This window comes from Rhinoraja longicauda, chromosome 23 (assembly GCF_053455715.1).
Source record: "Rhinoraja longicauda isolate Sanriku21f chromosome 23, sRhiLon1.1, whole genome shotgun sequence".
Classification (NCBI taxonomy): domain Eukaryota; kingdom Metazoa; phylum Chordata; class Chondrichthyes; order Rajiformes; family Arhynchobatidae; genus Rhinoraja; species Rhinoraja longicauda.
The window spans coordinates 29,801,165-29,819,414 of record NC_135975.1 but is presented as its reverse complement, the minus strand read 5'-3'; the positions used below and the strand labels follow the sequence as shown (position 1 = coordinate 29,819,414).

General features: G+C 39.1%; 1 protein-coding gene across 2 annotated transcripts in view; it reads right to left on the bottom strand.

Moving 5' to 3' along the window:
* aebp2 (AE binding protein 2) overlaps positions 1-18,250 on the bottom strand; it is a 64,406-nt gene that overhangs the window by 40,027 nt on the left and 6,129 nt on the right. The window contains exon 2 of one of the 2 annotated variants that reach the window (XM_078419968.1): positions 5,497-5,701. In XM_078419968.1, the coding sequence (XP_078276094.1) occupies positions 5,497-5,701 (205 nt within the window). The remainder of the gene's footprint in view (positions 1-5,496; positions 5,702-18,250) is intronic. The other variant, XM_078419969.1, reaches the window with a different exon arrangement.

The following is an 18,250-nucleotide window of genomic DNA, read 5'->3' as shown; positions in this document are numbered from 1 at the left end:
ATGTTGATCAGCATGGGTAAGTTAGGCCGAAGTGCCTATTTCCACGCTTATGACTATTGGCTTGCCTTTAGAAAGTAAATTTTGGAATGGCTGAATGATAGATAACAATTCACCCTACAAAGCATCACTGATTAAATTTCTAGAAAGAACAAATTATATTAGAATACTGCGCTGCTCAAGAACCAGCTGGATGCTGTAATTGAAAGATAAATGAGATGGTTTACTAGAAATATAAATCAATTGGAATGAAAGGCTTTCCATCCTGAACTGAAATTAAATGTTGGTGATATTTAGGCAATTTGTGAAATGTCGAGAAAAAATATCCTAAGGCTTTTCAATTTTGTGTTTTAAGAATTGGCAATAAGAGCAATTGGATTTCAAACAAAATTCTACATGTAATACTACAGTATTTTTGGCAAGCAGCAGTAATCTAGCTACTCTGCAAGTTATGTAGGGTCAACAAGGCTTTCCAAATTGCCCTACTGGCAACCTCTAGCCAAGAGTTTCACTATGGAACACAATGCATTTTAAATAATGGCTCACTGTTGAACAACGTGAACAGATATAGCAACCAATCCTTTATTATTAGCCATTTCTAATTTTTATAAGAGCAATACAGCATGTCAGTATTAGAAACAAAATAACTAATTAAATTACTTCCTAGCCTTTGTTCCAGGAAGAACGTTTGACCTTAAAGGGGCTTCTAAAATCATAAGGGCATAGATAGAGTGCATGGTTGCAGTCTTTTTCCCAGCATTGTCTGGTCACTCAATCAATGCAAATCACCTTGAAGCCTCTGCATCCTCTTCATAATCCCACCCCATGTGTGTCATCGATAAGGGTTAAAATATTATTCTTTGTTCCCTCAAACAAAATCATTGCTACTACTGCAAGTGCTTGCACACTTGGGGAACGCGTAAAACCTTTCAGGCAGAGAAAAATCCAACTAAAACCCTCATTATAAATATACTTAAATTCACATTATTTTAACCAGATGGGTCAATTTCACCATTACTTTATGCTGTACTACAAAGCTAAGTGTTCCCGTAGAAACAAACTAAAATTATTTATTAATTGTTGAAAAGCGCTCCAATCAAACAATTGGGATATGCAATCACGATAAGTACACATCTGCAATTCTCATGCCATTAAACAATCTACTCAACCTTGTATTGAGAATATTCCAAAAATTTAAGCAAAGTGGTGTTTTTAAAACATTAAACAGAAAAGTGCTAGGCTTCTGCTATATAATTTTTTTTCCGAAGACATTGCACATTTAAAAACTTCTCATCCTAGAATATCACAATTATTCCTAAATCAGAAAAAAAAAACAATATTGGCTCATGTTATTGAAATTATACTGAAGTGGATAACTTAATTCCACTGCTGCCCTTAGATAACTACATCACTTTTAAGAAACCCACAGAATAATGTGTGTAATATTGACTTGTGGCAATGAATTCCACAGATTCCTCATCTTCATTTATTTTCATGCTATCCTGTCAAATTATAATATGCACATGTACAATCAAGCTATACACAAATAGAACAGGTAGTACAAAGAGAAAAGTATCAGCGTGCAAGATAGTGCTACAGCATTATAGCATTACAGCTAGAGAAAGTGCAGATTTTTAACATGCGCAAAAGCCACAACATGCTAGATTAGATTATCAGGATTACATCCTGGTTTAAGAGAAGACCGTTCAATTGTCCGATAACAGCACGGAAACAGCTGTTCCCAAATCTGGTGGGATGTGCTTTTTCTGGCCGATTATATTAACAGCACCAAACAATTAATTTGAACAGAAACGTCACTTCTATCCTGAAACTGTAATTTGAGTAAGGAGGACGTGCAAATAAGTGAAATTTAACTTTGCTGTTCCAATGGGAAATAAATCTTTCCCGTTTTACTTTAATAAAATTGAAAAATATCTAACTAAAGGGGATATTGAAAGGCAGACACACACACACACACACACACACACACACTTGGAAAGGGTTGAGGAGGGAAACATAGAAAATAGGTGCAGGAGGAGGCCATTCGGCCCTTCGAGCCAGCACCACCATTCAATATGATCATGGCTGATCATCCAGAATCAGTACCATGTTCTTGCTTTCTCCCCATATCCCTTGATTCTGTTAGCCCTAAGAGTTATAACTAACTCTCTCTTGAATACCTCCAGTGAATTGGCCTCCACTGCCTTCTGAGGAAGAGAATTCCACAGATTCACAACTCTCTGGGTGAAAAAGAATTCTATATGTTTCTATAAGTTCCCCTTTCATCCTAAATTCCCATGAATATAAGCCCAGTCGTTCCATTCTTTCATCATATGTCAGTCCCGCCATCCCGGGAATTAACCTGGCGAACCCCCATAGTCAGAATAGGGTACGCGGAATACTGCCAGAGCTGATGGTGGAAGCAGTATTGGCATTTTGGATAGACAAACAAATATGCAGGGAACAGAGGGATATAGATCACATTCAGGCAGGATAGACACAAAATGCTGGAGTAACTTAGCGGGACAGGCAGCATCTCTGGTGAGAAAGAATGTGCGGCATTTTGGGTCATAACCCTTCTTCAGACTGATGTCAGGGGAGTGGACATTCAGGTAGGAGATTAGCTTAGAATTGTAGAAATAAGGAATGCATCTGTTGGTTTACAATTGTAGAAATTGTAGAAATAAGGAATGCATCTGTTGGTTTAGCGAGCCAAAGAATGGCAAATTGAGTTTAATTCAGATAAGCGATTGATTTTTGGAAATCAAACCAAGGTACGACAATAAGCCCACTGGGAGCATTGTAGAACAGAGGGATAGAAGAGTACGTACATATTCACCTTGAAAGTGGACCTATGGGTAGACAGAATGGTGAGAAAGGCTTTTGGCATGCTGGCCTTCACCAGTCAGGACAAAGAGAATAGAAGTAGAAACAAGGAACTGCAAATGCTGGTTTACACAAAAGGTGACAAAATGCTAGAGTAACTCAGTAGGTCAGGAAGCCTCTCCGGAGAACATGGGTTGATGTTTCATGTCAAGACCCTTCTTCAGACTGATTGATTGTTTCCGGGGGGGGGGGGGGGGGGGGGAGCTGGGAGATAGGAGAGGCAAGACAAGAACAATCATGGGAGGTAATTGGATGTTGTGCCACAGTTGTATACGATGTGGGTCAGGCCTCGCTTGGAAGTATTGTGTTTAGCTTTGATCACAAAACTGCGAGGAGTGCAGAAAAGATTTGCAACAATGTCCCCAGGACTCAAGGGACTGAGTTATAGGGCGAAGTCAAGTAAACTAGGTCTTTATTCCTTGATACGCAAGGCATTGAAGGTTGATCTTATGAAGGTGTATAAAATTATGATGGTATTGATAGGGTGAATACGCAATCTTGAGGAATCAAGAACTAGAGCTCATTGGTTTAAGGTGAGAGGGCAAAGGACAGAGAGCGAGGCTGTCTGACTCGCTGAGTTACTCTCACACTTTGCCTTATTTGTAAACCAACATCTGCACTCCTTGTTTCGAAGTGCCAGAGGGACAACCTTTTCCACACAGAGGGTGGTACATATATGGAATGTGCTGCCAGAGCAAATGGTTGAAGCAGATTTGGACAGGTAAATGGGTTGGAAAGTTTAGATTGTTATGGGCCGAACACAGGCAAATGAGACTAGTTTGGATGGGTATCATCATATCATATCATATCATATATATACAGCCGGAAACAGGCCTTTTCGGCCCTCCAAGTCCGTGCCGCCCAGCGATCCCCGTACATTAACACTATCCTACACCCACTAGGGACAAATTTTTTATTTTATTTTTTTTATTTTTTTACATTTACCCAGCCAATTAACCTACATACCTGTACGTCTTTGGATACCTGTACGTATGGATCATTTTGGGTTTGTTTCTGTGCTGTAAAGCTCTACAATAAGTCTTTCTTAAGAGAAAGCAGTTATAACCGGTGAGTCACAAGTGGCACAGCTAAGTTTTCAACTTTGCCTACAGCAATGTGCAGTTTGTAGCTACAATGTAAACATTCTTCCATAAGAATCATTATACTTTTATCTGCAACAATCCAACAGATCCAAAAATCAAGTAACCTTCAAATCCAACACCTACAAAAGGATAAAGGCTGGGTGCCCTGTGGTGAATGACTCACCATCTAACTCTCTAAAGACACAAGTCATGAGGTGTACAATGTAGACAAACTATTTACTTGGTTGTGTTTCCCTTGTACTCAAGCAGCTTCGCCCAGAGCAGGCAGACAGACCTTGGGGGTATTCCAGGAAAGTGGCCATTTCAAATTAATAGATTTTTAAAATATTAATCGGTAAAATATTGATTTGAATTACCAAATCACGGAACATTAGATCGCTCCAACTGAAAGATAGAAAGTCTAGAAAATTGATAAACCAAACATTTCAAGAATAGGTTAAAAAAAAGAGCAAGATGGGCATACTGCAGAAACTAGCTTGAAAATAATACAGCAAGTACTGGTGATGGTTATTAATCATGCTTAAAAATATCAAATTACAACCTTAACAATTAATATTAGTTCAATAGCATGCAATATTGGACATCAATTTTACAACACTTCATAGTTCATTTAGATTATGAATCACTTGACTATTAAAAGGATTCAGCATCACCAATTTTCAACCAATTGTAAATATTTAAAGAACAGTTATGAAATCCACTCCAGTTCTGATCAAAAACAGTAGAGTATTGTTTCAATCTCTGTTCATCGAGGACTCAGCAGCATACCATGTAGCAGATAATCAACTTTACGCTTGCTAATCACAATAAAATAGGAAATCTGATATTTCCTCCACATTAAAATGCATTCCATGCAGCTAACTGCATTTAGGAAGCAAAATGGAAGGGAGGATCAAAAAATTACATTTCCCTACAGGAAGAATGGATATAAAAACAAATCAAATCATACTCAGGCATCCAAAAACTAAGTGAACCATCAATGACATATCTGCAAGACAGATTTTAACATGCGTGAACTGATACAGACAATTTAACAAAGGTTACATGGAATCATGCAAAAGATTATTTGAAGTTCAATCTTTCAATTTGATTAATGATCTGGTATTCTTCTCGGGATATTACATATCTCTCAGAGCATGCTATTCACTAGCTCCATAACACAAGGTGCCTTAAAATACATGTGTTTGCATTGAGAAAAGGGCAAGGGGGGAAAATAAAGTACACACAGCAAAACATTTTGCTTAATACCTGCAAGCCCCAATATGGTTTGGCACAGAACTCATTGGCGGCAAATTCAAAACATCACATATAAATAAGAGGAACACATTATCTAAAACTACATCCAAACTAGAATCAAGCAATTTATACAAAAGAACATAGGTGGCAAATAACCGATTTCTAAAATAAGATTTCAAGCAACCACCACTGAACCTTATTATAGAATAATTACATTTTATCTTGGTTCTTAGCTATCCAAATGCATAGGAATAAGGAGAGAAAAAAAACAGACCCCTCCACGTTGCCCATCCACATGAATTGAACGGATGTGATCTGCCAAATCTGGACTGGAGCAGAAACTGGTCTGGCATTGGTCCCAACAGCAGTTGTAAGTGATATTCTTTCCTGAAGTAGTGCTTCCATGCCCATTTATCAGCGCTGGAGTAGAGCGTCCACTGGAGATAGTACTGTCCATATCCATTAAGGTGCTGCTGATACTTTGAAGAGAAAGCAGTATTTTTAATAGACTGCAAGGTAATCATATCTACAATCCAAAATACTGTATTTATTTCCCATTCTTGATATGACTGCACCGAGCCAAACTGAACAGCCAACGTGAGCTTCTAGAAATCTTGCCCCAATGCCTGGGACCACAAACATCACGGAGTAACCATAAGAGGGATTAAATTAGTCAAAATCCTGAGAACAAATAGGTTCCATTCCATGACACCTCAACTGTAAATATCAAACTTGTGAATCAATACAAAGTGGCACTGAACCTTGAGCAATTGAAATATTCCCCCCAAAAATTGAAAGAACAACTTAAATGCAGTTAAGTACAATAAGAAATTAAGGCAAACTTAAAATTGTGACTGTCTAATTGAAGTCAATTTTGGCAGATCCTTAAAATTACAAACAAGGAAAGAGTCAATAGTCAAATGATTCGAGTATTGGTTATTGCTGTGTGTACTGAGCGACAGTGAAGGTGTCCAGGACAAAATGATAATTGATTTGTCAAGAAATATCTATTTCCCCTCAAATGGATGCATTGCAGTCTTAACATTTCCAGCAAACTGCTATTTCTTTAGAATATCTATGAATGACGTTGGTGGCGGGGGGTGGTCAGATCTGGTGGGTGAATTGCTGCTGAAAAAATGGAAATTAGGAATCATAGCAAAAATGATTTAGGAGCATGCCAAAGCAAAAAAGAATCTGCAATACTAATATGAACAGCATATTGTAATCTATCAATTTCTTTGGTTAATCTCCAGGAATCAATGTTAAAATAGAGTACATTTAATCTCTGGAAAGTTAACTTTGACTACTTTTGATGAATTCATTGTTTCTTTCTCAATAGATAAAGCCTCCATCCATTGCCAACATATTCTGATTTACTCTTTCATGCTTCTGTCTTACCATTTGGATTATGCAAGGAAGAGACCTAGTTTTGTTCCATTCCTCTTTTTGCAATCAAAAATGTCAAGTCCTCTTCACAATTGATAATCAAATTCCAGTTTGGGGTATTTCATCTTATGTGGCTAATTCCCTTAATAAATTACAAAAAGCTCGTGTCCACACGGGAAAAGTAGAAAACTGCAGGTCCGGCAGCATCTTTGGAGAACATGGAACGGGTCAAGGCCCTTCTTCAGACTGTTTGTAGGGTGAAGAAAGCTGGAAAAGGGGAGAGGCAGGATGAAGCATTGCAGTAAATTTAGGGAATGGGAGTGGCACTCCCATTCCCTTAATTTCATTTTAGCATAATCTGAAAGGCTGATCTTGCAAGCCCAGATCGTTCCCACGCCGATCAACAATGCCTTGGGCAGCAGCGTTTCAAAAGCGAAAAGTGCTACTGGCAAAAAGGTTGGGAATATTTTGTATCTTAGCACATAATCTGATAGCTCTGCAATGAAAAGGAGCACAAACGTGCCTCAATATTCACTTGAACATTGATTGCAATTTTATATCCGTTCTGAACTTCACATTGACTTTGTAAGTGCATTTTATTTTTCAAACTTACGCCTGATTTAATCGTACTATCATGCAATTCGTAGCTTATTGCTTTTTCCTCCGCATCTTACAAACAGAACAACAAATTAAATTTATTCAAACAGAAATTAATCCAGGAAGGCGTTTTGTGCAATGGTGTTCCAAGTAAGGAAACTATTGTGGTTTCAAATGCACCTTCAAATGCAGGCGGTTTTTTCTTCCATTTAAAAAAAAAGTAGCCATACAAAAACTGAGCTTAAAAGACAGTTGGACAACTGACATGACAGCACAAGAATTGATTCAATACCTTCATTCACTTTTAGTTTCGTAGTAGCTCTTTGGCATTTAAAATCCAGACCTTTACCCCAATTCATTTCACTACTGAGCACAAGGTTACCCGAAGTAAGCTCCAGTTCCGACATCCCCATCAAAAAGTACACAGATGGAAAGTTTGTCTCCAAACTACATTATTTTGTTGTAACAAATATCGGGTTCCTATAATTTTAATTCAAACTTAATTAAAACCTAAATGGGGAATAATAAATATTATGAGTAATACACATACTGATTAGAAAATTGCAACAAGAATTGGAGATCTCCACCAGGTGCCAGCTAATGCGCGTGCTCTTTGGAAATTACATTTCTTCATGCTTCCTTTTAGCAGATTACTGCACTTGCAAATCAACTGACTATTTAAAAAGCCACTAAGTAAAATTCTTGTAATTGACAGTGCCAAGTACACTTAAAAATTCCAATAATGGGAAATGCTGCCAATCAAGCGAGCACAGAAGATGAATAAACGCGTACCCACATTCCTTTGAGAATTACTAGCAGAACTCACATCAAATTAAAAGATTTTATGCAACCTCGTCTCAATTTCCATTTTTGTGGAGTTCTAATAGGTTAAAGAGAAGCAGAACAAAGGAAAATGCAGTCCAGTCAAATAGTAATCTTGATGCAAACATAACGTAGTCTAACCATGTTGTAATTTGTTGCAGCGCACAATACGGAGGAACCTAAAATTAGTGAGTCGAGCAGCATCTTTGGGTTGAAAGGAATCGGCGAAATTTCGAGTTGAAACTTTGCATCAGGACTCAGTGCAGAGGGAAGATGACCAGTACAAACATACAGTGCCCTCCATAATGTTTGGGACAAGACCCATTATTTATTTATTTGCCTATGTACTCCACAATTCGAGATTTGTGATTTAAAAAAATCACATGTGGTTCATGTGCACATTGTCAGAGTTTAATAAAGGCCATTTTGGTTTCAACATGTAGAAATTACAGCTGTATCTATACATAGTCCCCCCATTTCAGGGCACGATATGTTTGGGACACATGGCTTCACAGGTGTTTGTAATTGAACAGGTGTGTTTAATTGCCTCTTTAATGCAGGTATTAGTGAGCTCTCAGCACCTAGTCTTTTCTCCAGTCTTTCCATCACCTTTGGAAACTTTTATTGCTGTTTATCAACATGAGGACCAAAGTTGTGCCAATGAAAGTCAAAGAAGCTATTGTGAGACTGAGAAACAAGAATAAAACTGTTAGAGACATCAGCCAACCCTTAGGCTTACCAAAATTAACTGTTTGGAACATCATTAAGAAGAAAGAGAGCACTGGTGAGCTTACTAATCGCAAAGGGACTGGCAGGCCAAGGAAGACCTCCACAGCTGACGACAGAAGAATTCTCTCCATAATAAAGAAAAATCCCCAAACACCTGTCCGACAGATCAGAAACACCCTTCAGGAGTCAGATGTGGATTTATCAATGACCACTGTCCATAGAGGACTTCTTGAACAGAAATACAGAGGCGACACTGCAAGACGCAAACCACTGGTTAGCCGCAAAAATAGAATGGCCAGGTTACAGGTTGCCAAGAAGTTCTTAAAAGAGCAGCCACAGTTCTGGAAAAAAGGGCTTGTGGTCAGATGAGACGAAGATTAACTTATATCAGAGTGATGGCAAGAGCAAAGTATGGAGGAGAGAAGGAACTGTCCAAGATCCAAAGCATACCACCTCATCTGTGAAACACGGTGGTGGGGGTGTTATGACCTGGGCAAGTATGGCTGCTGAAGGTACTGGCTCACTTATCTTCATTGATGATACAACTGCTGATGGTAGTAACATAATAAATTCTGAAGTGTATAGACACAACCTATCTGCTCAAGTTCAAACAAATGCCTCGAAACTCATTGGCCGGCGGGTTCATTCTACAGCAAGACAATGATCACAAACATACTGCTAAAGCAATGATGTAGTTTTTCAAAGCTAAAAAATGGTCAGTCTGCCACAACAGCTTCTGATGACCTTTTAAATTCCAAGACTTTCAAGGACCGTACGAACCCTATATTTCATGCAAATCTATCCACATTTCATGCACATTTACCGTCAAATCTTTATCCCCATCTGCTGATCTACACCAAGCTTGACAATGTGACTTTTCTTTCAACTTGAAGATATCCTTGACTTCGTCAGCTATAGGCAGATCATCACTTTAATAGAGTGGCCCATTTGGGAAGTCTCAAGTGCCTGCTCTCTCGTATCTTAGTTTTTAAATCTAATTTCCAAGACTATTGCCTGCCTATCTTTACAGTCATAACGGCATTTGCTGTGTATCTAATGCTTTTCCATTTAAATCAAATATGAAACTTGATGTAATGATTTTGCTTGGGGGAACTTTTGCTACAAAATCATTAATTAATCTAATCTTCTTATAGTTGACGACATGTAAATAACTGGATGAGGTTAATTCTATAACATTATACCAAAAGAAATTGATTCAACTCACCCTCAAGAGCAATATTGCCAATTTGATTTGTATAATATTAAACAATAAAACTGACTACTCCCTATATTCTAAAACTCTCGTTTGTTTGTTTGTTCCTGAACTACAGCCAAAACGGTGCACGGTACCGCGACAATTTTAGGCCCGCCTTACCCATCATCTCATCATCGTCCCTTTGGTGCTAATGGAAGTAGTTTGATTGAAATTGGTGTTATATTTTTAAAGTTATTCACATTTTAAAGTTTAAAGGGGGATAAGGGGGGTTGAGGGGGATAATGGGGGGGTTGAGGGGGGATGAGGAAGAGAGTGGGGGAGGGGAGTGGGGGGGAGGGGAGTGGGGGGAGGGGAGTGGGGGGGAGGGGAGTGGGGGGGAGGGGAGTGGGGGGGAGGGGAGTGGGGGGGAGGGGAGTGGGGGGAGGGGAGTGGGGGGAGGGGAGTGGGGGGAGGGGAGTGCGGTGGAGGGGAGTGCGGTGGAGGGGAGTGCGGTGGAGGGGAATGCGGTGGAGGGGAGTGGGGGGAGGGGAGTGGGGAGGGTGCTGCACCAATGCAAGAGAGGTTTGGGCCCAACGGGTCCACTTGGTCTAGTTATTTAATACATTTCTCACATTTCCCTGCTTCTACTCTCTAGTTCAGCTAGCTAAGCAGAGTTAGTCCATGTGATTTAACCTTCCAGGCTAACCTATCATACAGAACCTTTGTCGAGGTCCATATAGATAATGTATGAAAATTACTAGCTATTCTGTCCAGTCATTTATTTCTTTATTCACCCAATTGATTCTACATCCTCATCCATTCGCCAAATTTCTCTCAAGCAGTTTGTTGTGAGCCAACCAGTCAGCAGAAAGACAATGCATGATTACAATCGCTCCATTTACAGTGTATAGGTATATGATAAGGAAATAACGTTTAGTGCAAGGTAAAGCTCGCAAGTCTGATCAAGGATAGTCCGAGGGTCATCAAAGAGGTAGATAGTAGTTCAGCACTGCTCTCTGGTTGTGGTATGATTCAGTTGCCTGAAGAGCTAGAAAGCATATCAAGTTGTGTGTGGCAAGCTAACTTTACTGCTGACAATACAACACCCAATATCTCAAGAGCTCAAATTTTCTACTGCACAGCTTACTTTCGGGTATATATCATTTGATACTTCAAACATTTGGTTTGAATAATTCGAAGAGGTCTCTCAGATGAGAATGAACTAATTAGAGGTTTTCCCGAAATGCTAACCATCAATCTGCTTTAATTACCCTTCCTATACGTATATTTTGCAGACTTCAGGTCTATTCTGTCAATGTTTTAACCACAAAATTACAGTAAACAATCTCTGCATGCATATTGATATTTTACATAGTTTACTGCAACTGCAAGATGTAATAAATGCAAATATTTGAAAGCTTCTACGAAATGAATCAATTTTGAATGGGAATACATTGAGTTGATGTTTAAGAAATTTCAGATTTGTTATTTATAGTCTTAAGTTTAAGTATGGTGCTGCCCCCTGAAAGATGGATTATCCCCTGAACAAAAAGTATTTCTCAAATATTTTGCTATAATCACTGGTACGGCCAGATTATTGATCCGGATAATCGTAGATATCGTTGATCCAGATAATGCTTATAGTCCATATGCAAAGGATTTCGAATATTTCAAATGAATGTGCAATTTATAACGTTATTATTTTGCATATATATTATGTGTCTTTTCTTCATTTATTCCAAGGTTTTGATTTCTTGGTTGTGAAGGTTTAATACTCACTCGTTATTGAGGAACAGTTCCCAACTAAAAAGCACAATAGACAAGCCAGGGATAAAAAAAACTAATTGCTTTAATTTTATTTGGTTCATAAGCTTTGCAAAGTAATCTTTACAATTTAAAAATCTACGGTTATCTCCCTTTTTACATCAAACTTCCCTTCATCATGCAAACTGGTTCAGAAGTATTTGCCAAAGATATCAACATTATATTTTGTAAAATGAAAAGCTGTATTCAGTATAACAGGAGGCTAAACCTTGCCCTCGTTCGAAGCAGATACAGGTCCACCACCAATTTTCCAGCAACCGATGGTCTGGCACCTACTTTAATCTGGACAAAATTATGAGAGTGCACTCGAAATCCCTCCCCAAATGTCCCCGTTTCCCCCCCGTCCCCCCCCCCCCCCAAATGTGGTGCCTGGGCCAGGTGAGGCAGCTGGCCTCATCTGGACTTCCGTGGCCAAACTACCAATTAGTGGGTCGAATTTGCCCCCTGTGGAACTGGCAGATCCGCTCCTATAGTCCACTTCCGAGACTGACTTTGCGGGCCAATATCTCGGCCTCCTGGCAGCAAGGGTGGAATGTTCCAGTACTATTCGACTCCTCTCTGAGACAGTGACCTCTGCTGGTCCGGTAAAATGGATAATCCATCAAGACTCTTGAATCAAAGGTGCCGAAAATCAGCAGTGGACCTGTATTATGTAATCTTGCAGACATATGAACCAAACAAACAAACTTCCACATTTGCTGTCCTGTTATTTTTCTGGTGACACTACAAGTGGATCACAATTGTGTACAACCCTAGTGAACAAAAAAACCCAAAACCCATACTGGAACTCCAGTGTGACCTCAAATAAAGCTCAAAATAGGTGCAGTTGATAGCAAATACCAATGCAACAGCAATATGCTTAAAATTGTGCACACATTTGCAAACAGTTACACAAAAAGAGTACTTGAAAGAATGTCACAAAATTGGGGAAATAATCATAATTGGAAAAGTCAAATAGGGACAGAGTTGATACAGCATGGAAACAGCCCCTTAGACCCAACTCATCCATGACCTTAATGCATAAAATCTTTTGCATATTCAAATCTGGTAATTTATAAATAGCAGCAACTAGCTCAAATAAAATTAACATGTTTCTACTTGTATTCTTCCACAGTCCTTAAAATTACAATTCAAAACAGCACTCTCAAAAGTTTCAATATTTCAGAAGAACAGTTCTAACCTCGCACAATGTAATACAGGACTTAAACATTTGTCATGTAGCTTTATATCTTGCTAATTTGTGTCATGTTTAATGGTTGCATACAAAGAAACAGGGTAGAGTGGCACAGCTTTGAGAGCCACTACTTTGCAGCTGCAGATACCAATGTCGATCCTGAACATGTATTGTGCAGGGGGAGTTTGCAAGTTTTCCCTGTGACTGCACAAGTTTCCCCCACTATTCCACTTTCCACCCACATCCCAAAGACCCGTGGGTTGTTAGTTCCATCAGCTAATGTAAAAACCCTCAAATGTGTAGGTGATTGGTGAAATCTGGGGAGAGTTGATGAAAACGAAAGGAGAACAAAACAGGAATATTGCACAAGGAGATGAGCAGTGTTTGCTGATCGTGTGCCATAATTTTCTCTGAAAAGGGGAAAAGAGTTTCTCTTCCGTTCACTGGTGTCATTTCTAAAACTCTTTCCATTCCCGAGCTTGCTCTTGTTACTGTTCTTGCCTTAGTCAAATGGAAGAAACTATATTGAGGCTTGTTCCATTAAAGCTAAGAATACGTTACAATCAAGTTTAAGCGAAATGGTTAAAATATGGAATTATTTATATGATTAACAATTTTATTTTTTATTGCTAAAAAATCATTAATTTTCTGCGCCAGAAGGATTGTTTCGTGGTGATTGTGGGAAACTATGGAATTTAAAAAGAAAAATATGCAAAGTTTAAACAAATGAGCTTCTTCTGATGAAATAGATCAAGAAGACATTTAGCTCTGAAAGATGGTCTCTTCCTTGAATTTCATTACTTCGTTAACAATATTAGGAAATCAGGTTTCCGAGGAGAACAACTGAGCAAACTGGTTACTGAGTCATACAGGCATACTCCATGGAAACCTGTCTTTCACAAACAAATGGTACTGCCCATCAACCTCCCAGTTATGTTAATGCTGCATTACTCCTATTATATTCTCCCCACATTCAATGTGATCCTACCACCAGTCACATCCTCCCATCTCCATCCCTTTCCGGAGAGACCATTCCCTCAACTCTTAGGTTTCCGCAACACTTCCCTCCCAACCTTCCCTGTTCCCCAAATACTTCCTTCTGCAGGAGACCCAACACCTGTCCCTATTCGTCAAACCTTGTCTCCTGGATTTGGTGCACGCAATGTGGTCTCCTTTGCATCGGCGACACCAAGCTTGTATTAAGTGACCATTTCACCAAACACAAGCACTCTGTCTGACTAGGCCTGGTGGATCTCCTGGTTGCTAACCATTTTAACCCATTCTCATGCCAACCCTTTTGTCCTTGGCGTCTATTATTGCTGGAGCCATTGAAGTAATAGCACCTCATTCTGCTTGAGTACCTTACAACCTAATGGCTTTCTAATTTCAAGACATCCCCTCTCTTCCCTGTGCTTGGCCCACCATGGTGCAGACACATTTCTCCATCTCCCACAAACTCCCTTCCAACCACTTGGCTCCTTTCCCCTCTTCTGTACACCTATCTCCCATTGCTGTCCCATATTTCCATTTTATCCACCCCACTTTCCCCTATCCACCTGTTTCCTTCCCTTTGGCTTTACATTTAACTCTTCTTTCCTTATATGCCACCCATTATGTCCTTTTCATCTCTAGCTTTGTCCACCCATCTGCCAATCAAAGCCTCCTCATCTCTATCCACTAATCACTTGTCAGACTTTGCTCTAACCCTGGCTCCTTTCCAGCATTCTTCCCAATCAGTTCAAAGGGTCCAGAACCAAAATGTCATCTGTCTATTCCCTCCACAGACCATGTCATGGGATCATAAGTAATAGGAGCTGAATTAGGCCATTCGGCCCATCAAGTCTACTCCACCATTCAATCATGGCTGATCTATCTTTCCCTCCTAACCCCATTCTCCTGCCTTCCCCCTGTCACCCGTACTAATCAAGAATCTATCTCTCCATTGACGGCTTCCACAGCCTTCTGTGGCAAAGAATTCCACATATTCACCATCCTCTGACTTAAGAAATTCCATCTCATCTTCCCAAAGGAACGCCCTTTAATTCAGTGGCTATGACCTCCAGTCCTAGATTCTCCCACGAGTGTAAACATCCTCTCCACATCCACTCTATCCAAGCCTTTCATTATTCAGTACGTTTCAATGAGGTCCCTCCTCATTCTTCTAAGCTCCAGCGGGTACAGGCCCTGCCTGTACTTACAGATGCTGCCTGACCTGCTGAGTTCCTCTATCCTGGTCGTTCTCAGTTCAGTTTAGTCGATTGCCACGTGTACAGAGGTACAGTGAAAAGTATCACTTCTTCCCTCTGTTAGGCAGAAGATACAAGTTTGAAAGCATCTACCACCCAGATTCAAGTTCAGCTTCTTCTCCAAGATCAGACTTTTCAATGGTTTTCCCACATGCTGAGGATAAATACAAACTCTACTTCTTTGCAGCCTTTGCTCTTTTTAAAATTTGCACTGTCACCGTAATTCTATATTTTACACCTTTTCCTCTTTTGCACTTCCTTATGTACTTATGTATGGCATGACTTGCCCGAATATAACATATCACAAAGATTTAAAGCTATAAGCTTGTAGATTACATTTCACATTGCGATCTGTCACAGCCCACATGACTCAATAATAATTATCCGTCTTTCCTGTATCAGAACTGGCCTAGCCATAGAAGATGCCTAAATAGCCATTTCAAACATTGTTTTTATTGCCCTCATTAACAAACTTTGTGTTGCTTGAGAAACAAGCTTGATAGGCTTTTAGTGGCACACCTTGCTCCTTAAGGAATATTATGGAATCTCCTGCGAGACTACCCAAGCAGGAAAATAAGACCTTGTCTAAAATACCTTCACAAAATACAGCAGCACTGTTCCAAAATATCATTTTTCACGGCGTTGGACTGAAACTTAATGTCCCAATGCTGGATAGTGCTAAACATGTAATAGAACACAAACACTGCAGAATCCTTCACACAGTCTATCCATTTTATGTTTCTCAGACAAATTTTCAACAAATAAAAAAGCTATGCCATCACAAACTGGAGATTTACTGAAGATCTAACACTCCCGGCATTATATTGTCAAGCAAAATGACATGGTAATCCTCCTTCAAATCCCCAAGCTTCCATCGCACAATTAGCAACTCGTACTTATTACTAGCTACTCATGGAAACCTCCTTGCACTAAATTCTGTTATAAACAAATTTGAGCCATCTTTTTCTTTCCTTGTCCAAATATTATTCCTATGCATCCATTATTTAAAAATAAGAACCAGTTTTCTTTTACCAACTGATGTGCTCCAACTTGTGAATATTCACGAGAAATGTTTTACATTCTATTCCTGACCAGTTGTTTTGAAAAGCTAACCATCCAATAAAACCCAGACCAGACTGGATGAAGAAAGGACACATTGTAATAGGGCTTTTCTCAACCATGGTAATTGAAACTTGCTAAATCTGGTGCACAATAATCAAAAAATAAAACTTATTTCTTGGATATTGAGCACACATGTAAATGTAGAATGCACAAGCTTGACTATTCAAGACCACATAGGATTAAATCCTTAAAAAAAAAGGATTTCCTAATTGCCGCTACAACACTTTAAAATGTAGACTAACAAACACTGTGCCCATTTTTTTTTACAAGCCAACATTAGAATGACAGACTATAAAGAATGTAATTTAAAACCATGACACTCCAAACTTTTAGACACTGGTTTCAAATCTTTAGAAACAAAAGTGCTCAATTCAGTTGAGCACTACTAGATGCTCTTAGAGGCATGTTATGTTAAACAAATCATTTGGACCGAAGAAAGAATACGACTTTCAAAAGGTTTTTTGTAGAAACAAGCATGGTCCGATGGGCAGACAAATCATAGCCCTTACACACTAAAAAAAAGACTGTGAGCCACTTCCTCCTTCAATTAAAGACCAGAAACAAAACTACAGCTGAAAAACAGACCCAAACAAATACCAGTGCAGCAAAAGGACTTTTGTTCTGCAATTCTGTGCAGCCTTAAGACATAAAAAACAGAACATAAAACTGCATTGGTATTGTTTTTTTATTATTATTGTCATGTGTACCGAGATAGTCATATACTTTGTTTTGCTTGCTACCTAGGCAAACTAGAATGTAGACTATACTATTACAGCTACAGAGAAAGTGAAGATCAAATAAGTGCAAGAACTAGGTAAATTCGAAGATCAGGAACTCATCCTTGGCAGAGATGAGGTCCGATCAAAAGTCTATTAACAATGGGAAGAAGCTGTTCTTGAATTTGGTATGTCGCGATTACAAGCTTTTGCATCTCCTGCCTGATGGGAGAGGGGGAAAAAAAAAGAGAACGATCAGGGTGCGAATGGTCCTTGATTTTGTAGGCTGTTTTCCTGAGGCAGCATGAAGTCAATGGGTAGTGGGTTTGGTAGTGGAGCTGCTTTGCTTGATGGACTGGGCTCTGTTCACTATTCTCTAATTTCTTGCAGTCGAGGACAGAGGAGGTGCCGCATGCACCTCAAACCTGTAATGTGTCGTAACGCTGATATCACCACTTTACAAGTTTTGAAAGATCCCACTAAACACATTATTGCATCCGCCCATGGCAATTTTAGGCATGGAAAACTACTCATATATATTTGTCCGAGCAACCCCAATTTAAAAGAGATCACATTACATATATATCAAAAATGTTAAAAGTAAAACTAAAGCCTCTTATTTTAGAGCTAAAACTGTAAACTTTAAGACCATATTCCAAAGGAAATAGAACATTAACGATGGCAGGATGAATAAAAAGCCAGTCGATAGATATAACGGAATAGGTTATCAAGACAAAAACCCAGTTATAAAACAAAATGACAGTGGATTTTAAAGCTGAATAATGAAACTTTGCACAAGGAACTGTACCAACTGAAGTGAATGAACAAGATATGGCTACGTGCCAATCAAGGACCTTTCAGATGAAAATAGGAATCTTATAATAACATTATATAGCATGGGTGAATTCCTCCTGGATGACCCATGCTTATGTCATCCCCACCCATCTTCAAAATGCAAGTTTCTAGTAGACTTGACCAATGCGACAACTAAAATTCTGCCAGGTTTCATGCCATTGATACAAACCTTTGCTGTACTCACTTATGGTTCATTTGCACAGCCCTGTGGCGTCAAAATGTTTCATTATCGACAATTATAAAATAATTCAGTTCTTTTGGGAATAAACAGTCATGAGTAAATGAAAAGTAGGAAGAAAAAGAAAAAAAGCAACAGAGCTCAATACGAAACTTATAGAATCAGAGATGTGATTGACTGAGAA